A 22711-nucleotide genomic window follows, 5' to 3' on the forward strand; every position below is an offset into this window, starting at 1 on the left:
ATAAACACTATTTTCTCACGTTACAGTGGATACTTAAATGAAGAGTCTGGTATTTGTTGTGTCTATTACTGCATGACATGATAGTTTTATAAGTTTTACATTAAATTAGAAGAATAACAGTAAAAAGAGACTGAAGGTAGTAAAGATAGTAGAGTCAGACACATGTATGGGATTTGCACGGCAAGGTTTTGGTAGCAGGGGGCTACAGAGGTGGCTTCTGTGCGAAGCTGCCAGAACCTTCTTCCATGTCCAATAGAGCCAATGCCAGCAGCTCCATGATGGACCAGCTGCTGGAGAAGCCTGAGCCCATCAATGACAGTGGCAGAGCCTCTGGGATAACATATGTAAGATGGGGGAAAAGTTACTGTACTGGAGCAACTGTAGGCTGAGGAAGGAGTGAGAATGTGAGAGAAACAGCCCTGCAGACCCCAAGGCCAGTGAAGGAGGAGGGGAGGAGGTGCTCCAGGCACCAGAGCAGAGGCTCCCCTGCAGCCCAGGGACACCCTCACACCAGAGCATGGGGATGCCTGAAGGAGTCTGTGACCCCATGGGAAGCCTGTGCTGGAGCAGGCTCCTGGCAGGACTTGTGGTCCCATGGAGAGTGGAGCCCACACCAGAGCAGGTTTGGTGGCAGGACTTGTGACCCCATGGGGGATCCACATTGGAGCCGTCTGTTCCTGAAGGATGCACCCATAGAAGGGACCCACACTGGAGCAGTCTGTGAAGAACTGCAGCCCATGGGAAGGACTCATGTTTGGAGAAGTTCATGGAGGACTGTCTGCTCTGGGAGGGACCCCACACTGGAGTAGGGCAAGAGTGTGAGGAGTCCCCCCTGAGGAAGAAGGAGCAGCAAAGACAACACGGGATGAACTGACCATAACCCCCATTCCCTGTCATCCTGCACCACTGGCGGGAAGGAGACAGAGAATTCGGGAATGAAATTAAACCCAGGAAGAAGGAGGTGGGGGGAGAACATTTTAAGATTTGGTTTTATTTCTCCTTATCCTATTCTGATTTGATTGATAATAAATTAAACTAATCTCCCCAAGTCGAGTCTCTTTTGCCTGTGCCAGTAATTGCTGAGTGATCTCTCCGTGCCCTTATCTCAACCCACAGATATTTCTCCCTCCCCTTTCAGTTGGGGATGGGAGTGACAGAGTGGCTTTTGTGGGCACCTGGTGTCCAGCAGGTGAGCAAACCAAATGTCCAGAGAATGCTGAGAACCTGTAGAAAAATACTATTGCGTGGAGACAGTGATTAGTAAAACCAAACTGAACATCAGAGTGGGAAAAGGAAAAAAATAATAAATCAAAGGCTTGTGAAATTCGTATGAAATGAGCAGCCTCACTCAACTGCACATAGCAGCAGACAAATCGGCCAGATTCCCAAGGATTAGGATGAAGGCATTTTGTATTTATTTTGTGAAAGGTTAAGTAATGTTCCCGTTTACTCTGGCAAAAATATACCACACAAAGAGGATTTCCCAGGCTACTTTGAAATTAAAAAAGGAAAAAGCTCAATTCATCATCCAGCACCAAAACACACTTCACTTTGGCTTTGCTTTTCTTATTGTAATATTAAACCTCCCTCATTCGTGTTGAAAAAATAAATCAAAAGGCATTTTATTGTCATCCGTGGCGCTTCAGCTATCCAAAACAAAGAACTGGTTTAGTGTGAGGTTTCCCTGCCCATGGCAGGGGGGTTGGAACTAGATGATCTTAAGGTCTTTTCCAACCCTAACTATTCTATGATTCCAACCAATATGGCTCAAACCAAAACCATCTTGTCAGCTAGTCATATCAGAAGTTACACAAAGTATACAAAGTAGGAAACCAAATAACTTGCATTCCATTGTCAAACTGTCTTGGCAAGAAGATACATTCACTACCCTTTGCTGTTGGTCTCCACAAGAAGACTCCTTGGGTCTCACACTTTCTCTTACTGCATTGCAAGCTGGATGGCTCTTAGGTCACCTAAAGCCTTCTTTAATCTTCTGTGAAAATCCAGAGTGTTTTCAAACAAAATTTCACCTGAAGGCGTCTTACATTGTGCCAAAAGAAAAGCCTTAAAACATAAATAAATTGGGAACAGACTTCCTGCCTTTAGGTTTTTTCCCCATCAAGAAAATTCCCACTGAATTCTGTATTTTCCACAGAAACTCTCAACATGAGTTACATGCATGGAATTTTCTAGGCGGGAAGACACATTTAACTCCATCATGCATCATGTAGCAAACTACAAAAGTCTTTCCCAACTCTTTGGCTACCACAGTTTTAAATGGAAACCAGAAACTTCTCACTGATGATATTTACTTTGTCACATCCATGAAAAATCTGCCCATCGACGAAGTTTTTTGGGACAACCTCCTCAAACATAACCACAGAGGACTCTGTATTTAAAATTTAACAGAAAGCACACCCATGATCTATCTTCCTTTAACATGATGGAGTGGATTTGATGCTAGAAGACAAAGCTGCTCCTTCATGTATTTGCTCAAACCTCATGACCAAGCCTCGGCTGCGACATGATGTCTGGACAAAGCACACAGCTAGAGAGTAGAGCTGCAAAGAGCAACTTGCCCTGAAGAGTAAGTCAAGACTGAAACCCTGCTTGTGGAAAAAGGATGGAGAGAAGGCAGGGTGGGAAGCTGCAACAGAAAGGGGAAGTCACTGTCCACACAGTAACTGGAGAACTGCAGACTCACAGCAAATGTAGATGAGAAGGACCAAGAGTGAGCACACAAGAAGACAAGAGCCCAAACTAGACTTAGACCTATTGTTGGTGAGAGAAAGTGTGCTGGAGACATGTTCCAGAAAGCAAGAAGGAGAGCAAACCAGAGGAATAGGAAGCAAGAGAAATGGGAAACCCTGGCAAGAAACCAAGAGGATGGGAAACAAATGTACAGAAAGTGTTTGTACTCCAGAGGGACAGATCTGCTGAAGAACCAGATGAGAGAGGCATCTGTTTGTGATGAGTAGTCCTGAAACAGGCCCATATTGCATGCGATGTAAGGTCTACAGAAACAGACAAATGAAGTTCAGTAATGAAAGAGCTTCAAGAACAAAGTATCACAACAATGCTATAAAGACAACCTTTCTCCTGATATTTCTTAACTTCTGAAAGCCACAGCAACTTAATAATTTCAAGGTAATTTCTGCCATGGTTTTAGATTTTTTTTTTAAAGATATCCTTTCTCACACAGTATTTTACAATTAGCAAGGATGAAGAAGAAGGACCCTGAATAATCACAAGAAAAATTCTAATTAAAGGTTGCGGAGATAGAGATAGAAAAGATAATAGAATCTTAACACACGAAGAAAACATCCTATACATGTTTCATAAGTAAGGCCCCAAGAAACCACCATCTCTGCTCTGCAACCTAAAAGCACAAAGCTAAGACACAAAGGAAATAATTCAGTTAGACACCCAGAAGGTCTATCCCCTGAAAACAATGAGAAGACTAGCAAAAGAAACTATTTGACCTGAACTTTGTTCCATAACTAATCAAGCTACAAAACAGTCTGGATCCTCAGACAATGCTGTTGCTTCAAGTAAACTGAGACCTTAACATTTAATCTTCTATTTTTTATAAATCCAAGTTAATACAATGATCAGAACATGGGATGTTTTAAAGCACTTTGCCATTAGCTTACAACCAGTAAACAAAACACTAAAAAGGAGGAAACTCATGTAATGAAGGGCGTTGATTTTAAACTGTAAAATAGTTTAGGGGCAAAACCCCCAAAACCTATGCAGTGATGAAGAGAGAAATATTTTTCACAGCATGAATTAACACTTTAAAAATGGGCAATGTGCAAATAGCTCCACGTGTATCTAAATGTGCATATGTACGAGTTTCTTACCAGCTACGGGTAAATCCAGCTTTGCTCGTTTCAATTCTGACATAGAATTTTGGAGCTGGTCTATTACATAGTCATCTTCATAGAAGAAATCCTTGGCTAAAGTCTCCTGCAGATATTCTACAAGTTCTTCCATTTGTAATTTCATCAGCTGCCCTATAGAAGAAGAAAGTATTATACATTAATATATGAACATTGGAAAATGTGCTTTAAACATCAGATGCTTTTGTTTCTAAAACAGAATGAAAAACACTTATTAACTAAGCAAATATCAGAGTTCTACATCAGAAATCTATAAAATGCATTACAAATTCACTCGCAAATAGCATGGAAATGCTTTTTACTTATCACTCTCTACATAGGACAATGTTTTCCAAGAAGGAGTATCTTCAGAAAACTAACTACAAGTCATCCTCCTTCAGCCTTCTTATGTCCAACAGCTTCAGTTCTTTATTTTTCAGCCTGCATCCTCAATTTACAAGACACGACTGTAGATCTGTACAACATCCATCATCCCTCTCAATAAGAGCTTTGAAAAGCAGTAAAACATTTTAAAAATTGATATTTACGGTATCCTCATCCACAACTGAATTAACTTCCCATGAAATGATGATGGCACTTCACACTTCAGAACCATTGCTTCAGGCTCTCTAAAAATTCAGGTACTTTTTGCTACTTCAATCAAATTCAGGTCATATTTTGAAAATCGTTTTACAGTTATCAGATTATTTTTCTTTCCCTTTTACACAGCAGTAAGGGCATGTTTCCCACACAAACCTATACGGCTCTGCAACTCCATACCTGTGTAGCTTCTTTAAGCACATGTACGCCATCACAAGTTCCAGAATGGACAATTTCTATGCGGAAACCATAAAAAATGTTTCTGCACTGTAATAAAAATGCTCCTAGCATGTATTCCACAGTGACAGTTTGACTGGATAGCTGTACTATCAATCACAGAATGGTTTGGGTTGGAAGGGACACTAAAGCTCATCCAGTTCCAACCCCCTGCCACAGACAGGGACACTTTCCACTAGAGCAGGTTGCTCCAAGCCCCTGTGTCCAACCTGGCCTTGAACACTGCCAGGGATGGGGCAGCCACAGCTTCTCTGGGCACCCTGTGCCAGCGCCTCAGCACCCTCACAGGGAAGAATTTCTTCCTAATATCTAATCTCAATCTCCCCTCTGTCAGTTTAAAGCCACCCCCCCATTGTCCTATCCCTAAAGGCCCTTGTCAAAAGCCCCTCTAAAGATTTGTTGTTGGCCCCTTTAGTCACTGGAAGCTGCTCTAAGGTATCCCTGGATCCTTCTCCAGGCTGAACAAACCCAGCTCTCAGCCTGTCTCCACAGCAGAGGTGCTCCAACCCTCTGATGATCTCTGCAGCCTCCTCTGGATTTGCTCAAGCAGGTCCACATCCTTCTTATGTTTTAAGGGTAGACAAGAGCCTGGATAACAGACCAGAATCCATCTTCTGCCACCTTCTTGCCAGACCTCTAATCTCTTCTCTGTTGACATAAAACACTCTCAGTGTCTTGATGATGGAGGAAGTTGCTCTGTACTTGCTAACCAAGTAAACCTGCACTCGGATGTTTTCCTCGAGTCCTCCCATAAAAAGACTTGTGAATAAAAAATATTTTCAAGTACATGTCTATTTGCAAATAAAGAAGAGAAACCAAAATGCAAAACCTAAAAATTTGCCGCTACGAACTTAGTTCATTTAAATATGATAATTAAGTAACCTGTTTCATTTTTCAAAGCAGTTTATGAATAAACTAATGAATACACCTCAGTGAGACAGTGAGGCAGTATCACCACAGTTCGAGGAGGGTAAATCAACAAGCAAATTAAGACATTAATTCCGCAGGCTCCATGCAGACCTCTGAATTCACATAGAGTTACAGGAGTTCACTAAGAAAGCCAAAGTCCCAGAGCAGGACTGTACTGGACTCAAGCTACAAGGTTCATCCTGAGAAACACTCTTGTATATTTAGAAGATAACATTAACCCTCAAAAACTTTTTGGATCCTTTGGAACCAGGCACAGACAATCCTCCTGTTCAAAATCTCAAACTTCACTTTACCCAAAGGCAAGAGATAGAAGAGGCCACCCAGGCAGACAACAGAAATTCTGGTTTTTAATTATATTCTTGGACAATAGTATAGAGACACACACACACACTGGTGGTTCCTCGTTGCTAAGCTGTTTGCTGATAGAGATTCAGGTATTTAGTGACACACCCTGGATTCTTTATGTGCTTTTTTGATTAATTTAAATCCTGTAGGGGCTAAAAAGGCATTTCCAAATCACTGGAACTACAACATTTTTCCCCCCATTGTTTAATCAGCAATGCAACTCACCTCATGTCGACGTTTAAATAACTTTCTTACTGTAAAAGATATATTTCTTTGGCAATCACTGTTCTGGGTCTGGCTCAGATGGAGTTAATTTTCCCCATGGCAGCTGTCACAGTGCTGTGCTTTGCATTGGTAGTTGGAAAGGTGCTGGTAACACATCAGCGGTTTGACTACTACTGAGCAGTGTTACGACAGCATCAAGGCTTCTCTCCAACATTCCCCCATCACCAGCAGGCTAGGAATGGGCAAGATTTTGGGAGGGCACACAGCCAGGTCAGCTGACCCCAACTGACCCAAGGGATATCCCATACCATACGATGTCTGCTCAGGAATAAAAGTTCAGAGAATGGAGGAGAAGGAGGAGGGGGAGCATTTGTTATTATGACATCTGTCTTCCAGAGGAACCGCTACGTCTATCGAAGCCCTGCTTCCTGGGAGGTGCCTGGATATCACCTACTGACGTGAAACAGAGAATAAATCTTTTCTTTTCCTTTGCTTCCATGCATGGCTTTTGCTTTATTAAACTACCTTTATCTTGACCCATAAGGTTTTTTCCTATCTTATTTTCTCCCTCCCCCAGCAGAGTAGGGGATCGACAGAGCAGCTTGGTGGGCACCTGGCACCTACACAAGGTCAAGCCACCACACACACACACACACATTAATAAAGTCAAGATTGAGATTTTTGTGCATAAGGAATGAGAAATGCCTGTCAGACACAGTGTAAGGCTAATGGGAAACGAAGACTTTCACACAAGGTCAAGGTACACCAAATAACATCAAAACCAGCTGAATCTCTGTTTAGCATTCAAATGTTTGAGAGATGTCTTACTTTTGTGTAGTTTCAGAATTGTGTAAGACATAGCAGTGAGAATCCTCTCTCCTTCAAGTATGTAGATATCCCATATCCTGAGGCTTAACATAAAGGGAGTCTGCAATGACAGAATCAGGCAACACTGTTTAAACAGTCTGTCCAAGTCACAAAAACAGAAATAGAATATGAAAAACATACTCACACGATCAAGGAAACACTGGAAAAACCATTTTGTTGTGTAAAAACTAGTGGATACATCTTGGGAGTCCTGTAAAAAATGCAGAAGTTTAAAATCCAAGTAATTCCAGTAATGCTTTACACTGTCCATGAAAAAACACTTTCACCTTGAAGCCAACGCACCCAATATTCACCATAAAGAATTAATTTAACTACATGAAACACTGTTACATCAATCCAACAAATATCATTTCTGTCTTTTATAGTTTTCCTCAGCAGCTTCATCACCTGAAGTAACATGCATTTGGAGATGTAGGGGTATTAACACATCTTAGACTTCCGCTTTATTCTTGGGACAGATGTAGCAGAGGGTTAAATCCCCACTGAAGAAACTACATCAATAATCTGCAGCAACCAAAGTTCAGGCACTGGTCAATTCAGTCTTTCATTTCTTTATAGCACAGTTGCAATTCATGCCAAAGGTTGAAGAGACTTTGTCACAAGGATATCTATCTATCTACTAGAAACCAGCTTAAAACAGTCAAACTCTTCAAACACAGGACCTAAAACCAGCACTTAGGCTGACAAGGTATTTCATTTCTTAATTAAGGGGCCTCATTTTCTCTTGAGCATAGATGGTCCATCTGGTATGGTGGCTAAAGCTTCTTGGAGCTCTTCAAAGTTCTTTGAGGGGGAACTAAAAGAGGAAAAGCTGAAGTAAAAGCCAAAAAGTTAAGAAATTCTGAACTTGGACTTTGGGATAATATCGTATTTTCTGCTTGCCACATTCATCCTCTTCAAAAATTTAAAGTCTATAAACACTGAATAAGCAATGGACCAAATCCCCCTGGTTTACCTGCAGGCTTTACCTTCATCTTTCAGTGAGGTAAAATGGGTTCATCTAAGAGATACATTCACAGTCAGAAATGAGGAAAAATAATTCTTATTATAATTGAAATAATCTTTATAACATTTTCATTTTGAGAGTCTTTACAAGCAGCAGACAGAACAAAACCCACCTTATGCTGAGATTTTTCTAACCTGTAAGAATGGCCAGGTCAGAAAGATACTGGCCTACTGAATGATAGATATAATGGACCATGCCTTTCCCTGATAAAAACAAAACCCTGATTGCTATTAAATTTAATGCCACTAAACTAATTCACACAAAAATAGAACTAAGTTCTGATTTAAAACTGAAAAGAAAATGATATAATAAATAAGAGTGAATGTTTTCTGGATCCCTCTAAACAAGTGGCCAAGAACTTCCTCCTCAGAGGGAGCTACCAAAGCCTTTTATTTAAATGAGCTTTTTAAGTTACTAAAGCAACTTTCTACACTTTCTGAAACTTTATCAACTGACCCATGTGGGGTGGGGGGACATGGGAGACAGGGACAGATGGCAGAATAAAATAGTCCTTGATTATTAAATGCAATAATAAGAGGTATATAAGCAATATACAAAAATTACTAATGTGCCAGCTCAGGTTGTAGTACCTCAATCATGTATAATTATTTTGGGAGCAAGGGCCTTTTGCTATTTACTGCTAAAACCACTCAATCTTCTTGGGATTATTCTATATTTTGTTCCTGAAACATGACAACCTCAAAAATGAGAGTGAGAGTGTATTTCTAAACAAGAACCATCATCTTGCATGTACTGTAAAAACTAAAGCCACAACTTTCAGAGTCAAGTTTGTAACAGAACTTATCTGGATAGTTTCCTTTTTTTATGGTTTTTTTCAATCTGACCAGATCATCTTGCATGACTAATTTTGACTTGACCTTTTAACAGAGGAGTGGGGTTTTTTTCCTAATCAGATCTGCCTAATTCCATGTTATAAGCAGGTCTTAAAGCATGTTGGTAAAAAAAGACATTAAGTTCTATTTTATAATACAACTGGCACATATTAGATGCAATTCATCATTGACAGGGTGCTAATCTGGTACCAAATTGTCTTATTTTTGTAAGGAGATAAACACATTCAACAGAAAATAATATAGTCCTGGGAAGGTAGTTTGTAAGCAGCTATCACTCTTCAAAGATGTTACTGCAACTGAGCATCTCTTACGCTACCTTTTAAGACCCGGATATAGATTCTGGCAGAACCAGTGTGATTGTAAAAGGTAATTATTGACTACTGGAATGGCATTTTTCTCCCATCACAATAAGAACATGGAATAAATACAGCCAATGTTAGCAAAATAGAGAATATTACTTCCTATTTAAGAGCGTTAGAAGAGATAACACTCAACATTTAGCTTCATGAAAATCCTACAGCGTATGTGCAAATATTAAAAGGACCACTAACTCTCTTATAAAGGTTGTTTTTTTAAACAGACATTAAAACTTGTTGGTTGCAAAGTCACCTCTGTCCAGAGATGAGCCAGAAAGCTCTACATAAACTCTTGTTTCAGTGTTTTAACATCAGCTGGCTATCCAGCAGTTTGCACAAGGCCATGTAGAAGGACCACATATTTTCCTTAACTCAGAGGTCAAAAGTGAGACAGACACCCAATTTCATTACTCTTGGGATCCAATTTTACCATAACTCTGCCAAGGTGCACCATAACTTGGCCTATAATGAAAACAACAGCACTTCTGCCCCTTCTGTTTTGCATTTTTTTTTCCTGAGGTGTGAGGTATTCTTAACCTGATGGATTAACCTGAAGTGAAACAAGGCAGCAAGCTGTAAATAGGAATTGCTTTTATTGTGATATAAATACTTACCAAATGCTCCTTAAGTTTGGACAAAAATTTCTTCAGTATTTTGTCATGATGTTCTTGATACCTCAACAGTTTTGGAAAACCAGGAACAAAAAAACCTAAGAAGAGAAGTTCACCATGTAACAGGTGTATGTACTACAAAAATGATATTAAAAAGGTATTAAGAGCCCTGAGAACATCATTCTTCTATAAGGCCACTGGATGTGAACAGATATTCAGCACGATATTATGATGTCCACATATGGATATGAACAAACTCTTGACTAAATAACTACAGCAAAACACCAATACATTCCCTTAGTGGCTACTATTAATGATGCTTGATGACAGCAGATCCATCGATCCTATGTTAGTCTACCCATTATAATACCAAGGGGAAAACAAATTTGTACAAAACTACAAGCCACACCCACTAAAACTTTTAAAAGCAAAGAGACATAAATCAGGATTATACCCAGCAAATTCATGATAGAAGGACACAAAGCATAGGCAGTTACTAGAACTGTCTGCACTGAAGACCATAAAGATGACAAGAGAGATATTCTACCAAGACGAATATCATGAATATATAGTGTAAAGACTGTGAGCTCACACAACTGAAACTAAGGGCATATCTTGAGTAGTTTTAGTGATCACATGCTGGAAAAGGAAAGAGCTGAGATGCCCTTACAACTGAGTTATCAGCAAAGTTAAAAAAGGCTCAGAGCAAGCACGTAACGCTAGCCAAAACCCCTGAAATGTAAAGGAAAGCTAGTGAGCTACCCAACGGGAAAAGGAATCACTCAAAGAAGATCCTTCAGAAAGCTGAAGCTGTGTTCAGATCAGAAAAGCAGAGATGATCAAACACTGGCAGTACAACAATGTGAAAAAGCAAGCCTCCCCCCAAGAAAGCAACATACCAAAGGCATTAAAACATACTAATAGACCTATCTGTAAACCCCTTGGAAGCAGAAAACCTGACAGAGGATCTGTAAGTTCAACAGTCTGTGAAGATTTTTTGCAAGTGCTCAGAGAAGATGAAGTTAATTCTAAAACCAAGTTTTTGCATGGAAAACGCTGGGGAGGATCCCAAGTCCGAACCCTGAACAGCTCTAGATCTCAAAGACCAAGTAGCTGAAATATGGATTCTGTGAAACCTCTTGCTTAAAACACCAAGAGTCTGGAAAGTTGCTGACATGACATCAGCTCTTCTTCATCACCAGCTACCAGATGAACTCTCTTGTTCATCACAGCAAGTTCAAATGATGACTACAGAAGTCAGCCTGAGAAATTCACATTAAGAGCTCTTCATTAGCACCACGCTCCAAGGTCAGGCCTCTTTCCTGGTTTAAAAAAAGGTGACAATGACAAAACACTAAGACATAAAATCTGGAATGAGTTTTAAAATCCTCTTTATGGCATCTTAAAAAGGCACCTACACCTGTGTGAAGCTCCCATGTATCAAAACCAGATTTGGTATATAATGAGCTGATTTAGACTTACTCCCCAAAACACCTGAAATCTTCCATGACCTTTGAGGAGTTCAACATTCCACACAGTTGTAGTTGTACAGTTCTTGATTATTACTAAATCTATGGGGTTTTGTTTCCTAAGATGCTTTTAGTCTTGTGTTATCATTGCGGAAAGCTTCGAGCAAGTGTTTGACTCCTGATGGCCTCAGTTTCACTTATGACACCGACCCTCAAGTCAGGTTGCACCTTTTTTATTTTTAATGGTGATGGCTTTGAGAAGTATAAACAGGAAAACAATCAACTAGCACTTTGTATAGAACGTGGAGAACATCCAAGAATGTAGGATGCTACAGGGTGGGTGGGGAAGAGATTCAGAGCAGACCTGTGGAGAAGGACTTGGGGGTGTTGGTCGACACCAAACTGAACACAAGCTGGATTCAGTGTGCACTCGCAGCCCAGAAACCAACCATATCCTGGGCTGCATCAAAAGAAGTGTGACCAGCAGGCCGAAGGAGGTGATCCTGCTCCTCTACTCTGCTCTCATGAGACCCCACTTGCAGCACTGTGTGCAGCGCTGGTGCCCTCAACATAAGAAGGACATGGAGCCGTTGGAGCAAGTCCAGAGAAGGCCACGAGGATGATCAGGGGCTGGAGCACCTCCCGTATGAAGACAGGCTGAGAAAGTTGGGGCTGTTCAGCCTGGAGAAGAGAAGCTGTGTGGAGACCTCAGAGCAGCTTCCAGTGTCTGAAGCGGGCCTACAGGAATGCTGGAGAGGGACTCTTCATCAGGGACTGTAGTGATAGGAGAAGGGGGAATGGATTCAAAAAGGGGAGATTTAGGCTAGATATTAGGAAGAAGTTCTTTACTGTGAAAGTGGTGAGGCACTGGAACAGGTTGCCCAAACAAGTTGTAAATGCTCCATCCCTGGCAGTGTTCAAGGCCAGGCTGAACAGGGCCTTGAGCAAACTGGTCTAGCGGAAGGTGTCCCTGCCCGTGGCAGGGGGTTGGAACTGGATGATCTTAAGGTTCTTTCCAACCTAAACCATTCTATGATTCCATGAAAAGCCAGGGAAGGAAGGTATCACCATACTGAAAAGTCTTAAGTGAGGAAAAAGAGTTAGAGCTTGTTGAAAATTTGCTAGATAGCCCAAAATTTACTTTTCAGGCTTCCAAGAACTACAGCTTTTCTGAATTACCACATCACTAACCTCTACAAAAGATGCTGGAATTACTGGAGTTTTTCCATACCAGCAGCCATGGAACATGCACAGATCATACTAAATTTGGCATGGAAAGAGAGAACTACCAATAACATAAAAGTAACAAGACTGTGATAGCAGTAAATGCTGTGCAAGGCAGAGATAAAACCAAGGAAGCTGAAGTTAATACTTACTTACTTACTTACATGCACTTACTTACAAGTGCATGTTTAACTATAGATTCCTGTCCTACCAAATGACAGCACAGCTGCAGGATTTAATACATTCTAATACATTATTTAACACATTTTAACACATATTAGGTTCCCACTACTATCTTGTTGCTATACAGATGTCTACATAACCAGCTTTCAATTGGTTACATTCCCTAAGAGATTAAGAGGAAAGGAAACCATCTGATTTTCATTAAGAACTATCTGAAAGATATCACATTTAAAAACAATTACATACCATTATGGGTAAGAGCTCTCATAACATTCAACAGTCCCCCAGTATAAAGATTCCATTATGTCTTATTTTGACTATACAGACAGAAAAACATAGTTCCATTTTCAAGTAATTTAATACTTGAAACCTAACATATACTAAGTGACAGGAAACTCCATACCATGCATAGCATGCTTTGGACCAGAGAAAAGCTTCACCAAGGCCCAGAAGGCATCTTCTTCATTCATGTACATAAGGAGCAAAGCTGTGATCTGGCTCATTCCCTGACAATATCCAACTTCCTGAAAATCAGACAGTGAAATATTACAACACTGAAAACAAAAGCCTCATAGCCATGAGATCTCTTAGTTCTTCCTTGAGCTAGTGGAGGAAAAAGGATGCCTGACCTGATGGTGTAAGTTCCCTAATTACGGCACCACTTAACATGTAAATATTTACAACATGGATAGATAGAAGGGATTATGCACAACCCTTCAACTGAAAAGTAAACTGGAAATCTTAATGGTTCATTTGAACTTATTACTGATGCACAAAACCTTTGTCAGTACTAATAATATCAAATAACTGTATCTTGCTCTCCAATTGGATGTGTTTTAGTTGTAATTCGAGGGGGGCTTGGGGAGAAGGGCTCTTGCTTTGTTTTGCTTTACAGTCAGGGCACCATCTGACAAACATAAGACTCTTTTAGAGTGACCTATAACTATAAATCTGCTCAAGTTTAGCAGCCCATCGCAAGCAGATGTCATAAACCTGAAGAAAAAACCTTTACTGTTCCAAAGCTGGATTTGAGTATTTCACTTTTGTGGCAGGAACCAACTGTCACTGTCATTTAGCTGCTCAGATAATCCCACTGATAGGAATTGAGTCTACGTCCTTACAAATACTTTGAGTAAGTTTCTTCAGGTTTACAAGTTCTCAGCAGAACTCTGCTCTAGAGATAAAACCAAAGCATAAGAGGAAAAACGCAACAACATTAAGTGCGAAATAAAAACCTCACTGCAGCATTCCCATCATTACACTTCAACAGTTGATTATAAACAGTATTTTTCAGGCAACTTGAATATATTAGTCCAATGTTTTATAGGGGATATATAGAGGTCCTTCCAGAGTTTTACTTCTCAGTGAGCCAAGGCTGCTTACAAAGAAAAGCTTATGACAATGTAACAAGTGGAAGACAATAAATTCCAGCCTTTTATGGGCCAACAAATGTGAGGAGACAGAAACTGAAACACAACAGAAATGTTCTGTCTCCTAAAACTTTTAAAAATGAAACAAAGTGCTATTTAATCAGAGTAACTGCTTCATTTTGCTTTCTTCTTAACTTCACGTAGTTTTCCACTGAATTGTAGGGAGCTGCTGATGGATATAAAATGAAAGATGTATAAAAATGATGCAAGTGGGCACAAGGCATGAGAGGATAGTGCATTAAAATCACAGTTAAATGGGGACATGACATGATTTCTGTTTCTTCTATTTTTAGCATGCAGACAAAAAACATCACAAAATACCTACACTGCTAACCCTTATGATATAGTCTTCAAATCCCACTCTAACAAATCCTCATCCAGGACTGCAGCCAACACCAAGGGCTTAAGTAAAGAAGATGCAGCCTTTAAAATCATTTTGCATTTGTTAGAACCCTCCAGGTTATGAAATAAGCCTGTTTACTCCAACATGCATCTTTCTGCAGTGTGTCTTCCTTCCCATCATTCAAATGAATACGAGGTATTTAACGAAATAGGGGTAAAATATCAGTAGTATGAAAGTCCAGCACAGCACAAACTCATTATTCTTATTAGACACGATACTTAGTTCCAGTTGAACTGTGGGCACAGTTCAGCCTGTCCAGTAAGATACTCATAATGCTGGTGAGGCGCTGGCACAGGGTGCCCAGAGAAGCTGTGGCTGCCCCATCCCTGGCAGTGTTCAAGGCCAGGTTGGACACAGGGGCTTGGAGCAACCTGCTCTAGTGGAAGGTGTCCCTGCCCATGGCAAGTCTGGGTTGGAAAAGACCTTAAAGCTCATCTAGCTCCAACCCCCTGCAATGAGCAAGGAGATCTTCAACTAGATCAGGTTGCCCAGAACCACATCCAGCCTGGCCTTGAATGTCTCTGGGGACGGTGCATCCATCACCTCTCTGGGCAACCTGTGCCAGTGTTTTACCACCCTCATTGTAAAAAATTTCTTCCTTATTTCTATGCACTTGCAAAGGTCTCCGAAATGTTATTTTTTTTAATAGGTAGAAAAAAGACAGCATTGCAAGTTGTTATATTCTGGCATGTTCAGAGAAAGCATATTTAAGTGTGAAGGTACACAACTTACCGTATTATATATGGAATATGCAGCTAAAACGTGGAATAAAGATTGTTGCCTGGAGAAATAAGAGTAGAAAAATAAAACACTATAATATTGTCTTTTGTAAAAAGAGACAAACATAAAAGCAGCAAACCATATTTTGGAAACCTGTTTCCCCAATTTAATTTTTCTAGCAATAAAGAAGAGGATAAACCACACTTTACAAAGACACGAGGTTCTGATTTCAACCCAACATTATATTTAGCACTTTTCTGATGTTTTACATGTTGAAAGGTTTAAAAAAAAAAAAGAATACCTGTAATACTTTGAGAAGGCAATGGTGTCAGATCATCATTTTTACAGACAGGTAAAGTGAAACACAGGATGGGCAACATTTCAAACACTGATTTACTCTGAATGCCAAACTTTAACCACCCCAGACCTGCTTTCTGTGCTTGCAGAACACTAACAGCTGTTCCCAATTTCAAACAGAGATGTAGAAGAGTTGAAATACACAAAGCAGCCACAAAGGTGTCTTAATCTTGGCAAACAAATTAAAGGCTGCTTTACTAACTGCTACTGTCAAACTGAAGACAAACACCACCAATTCTGACTCGACATCCTATGCTCGGTTCTCCTGAGCGTACTGATCTCCAGGTACTTCAGAGGTGGAATTACAAAGAGCTTTCTCTAAACCCAATCTGATTTGTGAAGGTAGGAAGCCCCAAAATAAAACCCCATAAACATAAAACCCCAACCAAAACTCTGCTGTTCACAAATCGGGATATCAAAGTGATGCCAGAGAGCTCTCATAATGAGTGTTTAAACTCACACCTACTTTTTGGGATCTGATCAGAATTTAGAAACTTGAATGGCTCCTTTCATCTACAACTACAATTGCTATTAAACTGCTGAGTTTTGCATACTGCCCTTTTTCTGTCCAGTGAAATTCTCTCTGCCTGTCACTAATCGAACGTATAGAAATAGAGATTAGCAGGTTAAATAATGAAAGCATAAGCCAAAAGCTGACTATTTTCTATTGAGAAGAGGATGCACAATTGAACAATGTCAGCAAAGCATCCAGATGATGACATTTTTGTTGCCCTCTTGCAGAACTGAAGCTTGGCTGTTCTTCAGTAACCAAAGCAAAGCATAACCTGAGGGACTAGATGCTAAGCTGGAACATTATTTCCAAGGACAAACTGAAAGGTCCCAAATGTACACAGGAACCTTCTATATCTTCAGTTGACTATATGAAACTGAACATAAGACCTCAATCTCATTCACAGTAAGATACACTAAAAAATGGTATTTTCAGTACTATTTACACTAGATGATACCACTAAAGACCTGTAAAAGAATGAACCTTCAAAGACATACAGGCTACTTAAAAGTCAAAGAAGCCATTGATTCACCCAAAGGACTTCTATTTCATTGCTATGTGAAATGATTTCTGAATTTTTCATTGAGGCATCACTGGAAATGCATAATATATGTCCAGTAATATCAAGATCTATTCCAAGTGTGAAATTGCTTTAGGCTGCCAAAGGCTTTCCTGTGGACTCGGAGGGCATTCTTACAACACAGCTACAGGGGCCAGAGCTGGCTCTGCTTCTGTTCACCCCAAACTGAGGAGGTAGCAAGCTTCTGCTAACATCTAAAATGTGTGCATAAAAAATAACTGAGGCCCAGAAGCAACACAGTCATTTTTGCAGGGCACTGTGTCAGTACTGCTGTGAGACAAGGAGGCACATCACCTCAAATACAGATGGCACTGCTCAAATATGTGTATATATATATATATATACACACATACACACACACACACACAGAGTGGCTGCACAGAACAGCTCTCAGCTTGGGAATTCCCGCTTTGGACTCCATCCTGTGCTGCACCCATCAGAGAAATTCCCCATATTTAGAATTTGTCTCAAAAGACCTAGAATAATAGTGTAAGAAAATGCTTGGTTTCTTATCACATTAAAGTCCACAGCTCTTTTGAGTATTGCTTTTTGAAAACAGCTGACTACCATAGAATGTGTCTTGGAAAGGAGATTAAAAACTGAACTAATACAGTCTCAGAGGGGAAAAAATACCCTCTTCATCTCAGCAGGGTGCTGATGCTGCAAGCTAGCAACAATACTGATGTTTGTATCACCACTTATTTAATTTTTAAGCATTTTTAAAGATGATAGCTGCCTAATATTCCTCATCCAAAACCAACAAACCAAACCAACAAACATTTTGAAGGAATCCAAAAGTATTAAGGCCTACATTTGTAAATAATTAAATGCTGACATATAAAATACTCTTTTATATGGTTGTCAATTAGCAACTAGGAGAAGAGGAATATAATACCTAAAGAAAGCCTAAAATCTATAAGCTATTAGGGATGCAAAGAGTTATTTTGGTTTGGACAATAAATCTTTATTTATTAGTTTGGAATTCCCATGCTTTAGTATTTATAATATCTGAGACTCTTTTTATTACATATGAAACAAGAGAACAGTTTAGATAATGGTTTTCTTTGGAATGCTACTGACTACCTCATAGCTAGGGAAAACGAGTTGGTTGAAATGACTAGTTGTTTTTGCAGTAGGAACAGTAGTGACACCATCACACATAGATAATCCTGCTCTGAAAGCCTGGAGCTTACATTCAATATGCTTGAGCAGTTCAAAGAGGCTTGAGGCAGATCAGAAGCCAGTTTTGAAGCAAAACCTTTTAATTTACTTACTTAACCCCATATCTGTCTCGAAACATGATGTGATCTCTGTACGTTCGATTTACATCAAGATCAATTTGCCTAATATCTGGTGAGGACCCTCGTGCGTGACACTTCAATTTCTGGGAAAACAGTAAAGAAGACAAATGAAGCTTAAAATTGTGAACTCTGAAATAGCAGCAACCTGCCTGACTTTACACCTATACTGATATATCTGCCATCTCATGATTTCAAACAGACTGTACAATAGCAACTCCCAAGGTAACAGTTTTAACTTCCAGAATACACAGACACATATACAGGTTCTATAGAGTCAGACACATTCACACAATATCGATGTAAAAAGAGCAAGGCCATAATACACATTTTTGTGGCACACCATCCACTACCCATATTCAAGGCTGTGTTTCAGCACTTCCAATTTCTAATTGCCATTTCTCAGGTAGGCACATCACTGGAGAAAGGCAGAAAGGGAATTTCACTACTCAGGCACAAGAACCTAAGATGCAAGTGCTCCAGACTGGACTTTAAGTAAATGATTTAGTGTGGTTTTCATACTTTCCTGCCTTTTTCTCTAAGCGAAGTAATAGCTACAGAGCTACCAGTTATTATCTAAGCATAGATAATGGACATTTCTCTAGTCATTTCCTCTGTCTTTCTGTTCTAATCTAATTTAATTGTAGAATACCTCTACTTTAGCACTTGCTTTAACGTTTTATAATTAAATCCAATTTTGCAAGTGAATACTTAGGAAGCCTGCACAGGTTAGATTGCCATCTTATTTTCTGCACTTACAATAATTTTCTCTTGACATACATTCATTCGTTCTCATAACTTTCCCTAAAAGTTGAGTTTGCCAGACATTTCTAACTGGATTCAATATGGTATTTCCAAAACATTCCATCTTCATAGGCATTATTAGGGAATACCACTGACAATCCAAAGGCTGAGCTCTACAGATTCTGGTTGCAAAAAACCAGAAAGGTTTTAAAACAAAAATAATAAAAACACAAGGATCAAGCAGGGAACAGTAACATCCATTCAGTCTGATGAACACAACCAGAAGCCTCAGGCACATTGGGAATTACCTGTAAATCACTGAACCCACTTCAGGAAATGGGAAAAATGGAGAGCAGTAAAATGAGCTTATCACAAATAAACAAGCTAGAATAATATGGAATAAACTCTTTCTACTTCCCTATCTGAATTACAAACACTTTTTTGTTTTACATTGAGCACGAGATGGCATTAATCATTTCTGAAGATGAATTCACCTATTTTTAAATGCTTCTAGTTTTATTCAGTATTCAATCCCACAACTACATCATTCAGCATGAACTCTGTTTTACCCCTCTTGGATCTGCCACTAATCTTACTTACAAAGTTAACAAAATACACTAGTCAAAGAGCAGCCTGTCAGACTAAAGAGAGAGAAATAATTTAAGAGGAAGATTACAGATACCAAAATTTAGATAACATCGATGCCAACATCAATCTTCTTTCATGACTGTACAAGATCCCTTGACTACTCAGACCCAGAGTCTTAGCTCCAAAAGAAAATGCCAAAGCCAAACAAGCAACGCATTTCCTTGTAACTCTGGACATCTCTTCTTTAAAAGGCAGTGAACAGTTAAATTCCTGGTTTAATTTAAACACTCTACAATACTAAATTACCTTTCTGTTAGCTAAACTCTCCCTATAATCCTTTAGCAGAGAGAGAAACACAAAGAGGAAAAGACAGAATTTTAAAGGGTTTGATTCTCTTTCTGCCTAACTTACGAGCCTGCACGTGAACCTGTTTCTCCACTCTTGGGTCTGAAATTGAGCTCTGATGGCCATCAGCTGTATTCACACTGACAGGAAAAGTAGAGTTACTAGAGAAAAATGTAGAGGAACATAACCACAGTAATTCAGAGGTTGCTGAATCAGGGTGAGGATGGGACTGGAGGGGTAACACATAGATACTTTCTTTATATTCTAAGTAGGAGATACACTTAAGTGGCCAATTTATGCCCGTAGAATTTGGTGGGGTTAACATCCTGTCATCACTTGCACCTCTGAGAATACAACCAAGTAACCAGACAGTGCTTTGTGAGGGACACCGAAGCTTCACTTGTAGATGAGATGGGAGAAAGATAAAAAGCCAGCTTGTTCTGGCTTTTACAAGATGAAGGCACCAACCTTCACCCCCTTGGAAGACCAAAACTCCTTTCACTGAAACTCAGCTAACAAGGTGCTTCCTTAATAGACCTTTCTCAAAGAGCTGTATTTTCAGAGGTTTCTGTTTTCTTACAGGGACAGGGTTATGTTTTCTTACTTTGTTTTACTTTGCTTTTAGAAGGGCTTTTGCAAGTGCTTGAGGATGGGAAAAGAAACGGAAAGAAGATCAAATTAATTCCATGAATTACAGAACCAAAAAAATAAGCTGGAAAAGTGCTGTTCAATACATAGGGTTTTTCCTAGCTAAAACAAACAGTAGAGTTCTATACAGCTTCTTATCCTTTCTTTTCCTTTTAACACTGCATAACAACAAAAGCTTAATAAAGCCTGCAGTCTTAGTATTTGACATTTTTGACTAGTATTAAGTGGAAATCCTACAAACTCACATTATAGAAGTCTTTCATTTCTTCTTTCATTTTAGGGACGTCAAGTAGTAAAGACCAGACTTGCCCTCTGAACTGCAGTGGGATTCCTTTATAAATTCTCCTATGAAACTGTAAAGAGAAAAACAAATGGAATGCAGTAAAATCTACAATGTTCTGAATAAAAGTGACATACAACATGCAAAAGAGAAAAATGCAAGTGTATCAATCATCCTAGCAAAGGGACGACCTGCTGGGGACAAAGTGCTCCATGTCTTTTGAGGGACTGAAAGGTCCAGGGACATCATATGGGACAGGGAACAAAGTGGACACACAGACCAAAACATTGTTCTGCACAGGTAATGCTCAGGAGCCAGGGCTTTCTCATGTATGAAGCTGTATCCAAATTGTATCACCTCTGCTGAGCAGCACTTATTCTACAAATATTGGAAAGACTACTCCAAATTTTGTAATTCAGACCCAAAAAGTCAGATTCTTCAAAACACAGTATTTCAGGACAAGCCACAAATAACTCACTATAATTACAAACTATCAATGGGAATGGTGAAAGGCAATCAGCAACATCACAAAGCTTTAAAGATCACCAGTAAAAGAGGAAAAAACTAAAAGCATAACTGATTTTGAATTTGATTTAAAACACTCAGTGTGCTGAAATGTAGGTATGCCTACCAACCAAACGCGAGACCACCAAAAAACCCAAGAGATGCCAATTCTAAAGTTAACAGATTTCAGATCATATTTCTCAACTAATCATCAGGTTTCTAAATGATTAATAAAACATTTCCACAAAAACAAGGTATAAAAGATATCTGTAGAAACTGTAGCTGGAATACAGCACGACCCACAAATGCTCCATGCAATTCCGAGCTGTGAAACAGAAAAAGAAATTCCCCGTTCCTGACACATTCTGTTCTGACACATAGAACTTGTATTAGAAACAGGTCATAAGAGGATAACTCAGTACCTGTGTGTAACTAGAGGTGTTACACAAACTATGAGTCTTGCCTCTGACATGCTGCTGCTCTGGCACTCGCCTTCACTGGTTTGGTTCTTACTGGGCTTATCTGAAAAAATCAGGAGCACTGACAACTGTCTTCCTCAGTTCTACTCTGATTTGTATCCCTCCATGCTGCAGCACTTAGGCACACGAAGAGCCTCTGAATAGAGAAAGGTAGAGGTGTCTAAAGGCTTGGCTTTATGCAGGCAGAAGAGACTCAAGATAAGCAAAGCCTCAGAGCAACTGAATCCAAGTACTTCTAAAAACACAACAAATAATGTTCTCATCTTTCAGGAGACATGTCCAGAGGATATTTTTTTTATTATCATTATTTTTTCACCAAAAGTCCAGAGGGAGCCCATAAAGATGCTGTGAGGGCTGAAGCAGCTCTGCTTTGGAGACAGGCTGAGAGAGCTGGGCTGGGGCAGCCTGGAGAAGAGAAGGCTCCTTAAGGGGAGACCTTAGAGCAGCTCCAGTGCCTAAAGGGGCTCCAGGAAACCTGGAGAGGGGACTTTTTACAAGGGCCTGTAGGGACAGGAAAAGAGTGAATGGCTTCAAGATGAAAGAGGGGAGATTGAGATGAGCTCTGAGGCAGAAATTCTTCCCTATGAGGGTGCTGAGGCGCTGGCACAGGGTGCCCAGAGAAGCTGTGGCTGCCCCATCCCTGGCAGTGTTCAAGGCCAGGTTGGACACAGGGGCTTGGAGCAACCTGCTCTAGTGGAAGGTGTCCCTGCCCATGGCAGGGGGTTGGAACTGGATGAGCTTTAAGGTCCCTTCCAGCCCAAACCAGGCTGGGATTCTATGATTCTAGGTCTAAGAAAAGGTAAAAATAGAGAACTCTAACAAAGAAAAACTTATCTGAAGTTCTGGTATTACCATTACTTTCATGATGGCAAAGGGAAACAATTAGATTTAGAAGAACAAAAGACACACAACCCCTCCCAAAACAATTTGTTCTTTGCATTTGACCTACAATGAAAGTTAGACCTTAAAAATGTCAGTTAATTTATGAATGTTGCTTGAAACATTTATAAAAGTT

General features: G+C 39.8%; 1 protein-coding gene across 6 annotated transcripts in view; it reads right to left on the minus strand.

The window, feature by feature from the left end:
- USP6NL (USP6 N-terminal like) overlaps positions 1-22711 on the minus strand; it is a 123677-nt gene that overhangs the window by 12285 nt on the left and 88681 nt on the right. For all 6 annotated transcript variants that reach the window (XM_030478922.1, XM_030478924.1, XM_030478928.1 and 3 more), the window contains 8 exons: positions 20679-20786; positions 18085-18194; positions 15375-15423; positions 13213-13333; positions 9937-10031; positions 7231-7296; positions 7047-7146; positions 3864-4016 (listed from right to left, as the gene is read on the minus strand). In XM_030478922.1, the coding sequence (XP_030334782.1) occupies positions 3864-4016; positions 7047-7146; positions 7231-7296; positions 9937-10031; positions 13213-13333; positions 15375-15423; positions 18085-18194; positions 20679-20786 (802 nt within the window). The remainder of the gene's footprint in view (positions 1-3863; positions 4017-7046; positions 7147-7230; positions 7297-9936; positions 10032-13212; positions 13334-15374; positions 15424-18084; positions 18195-20678; positions 20787-22711) is intronic.

The sequence above is a fragment of the Strigops habroptila genome, chromosome 3, assembly GCF_004027225.2.
Source record: "Strigops habroptila isolate Jane chromosome 3, bStrHab1.2.pri, whole genome shotgun sequence".
NCBI lineage: Eukaryota > Metazoa > Chordata > Aves > Psittaciformes > Psittacidae > Strigops > Strigops habroptila.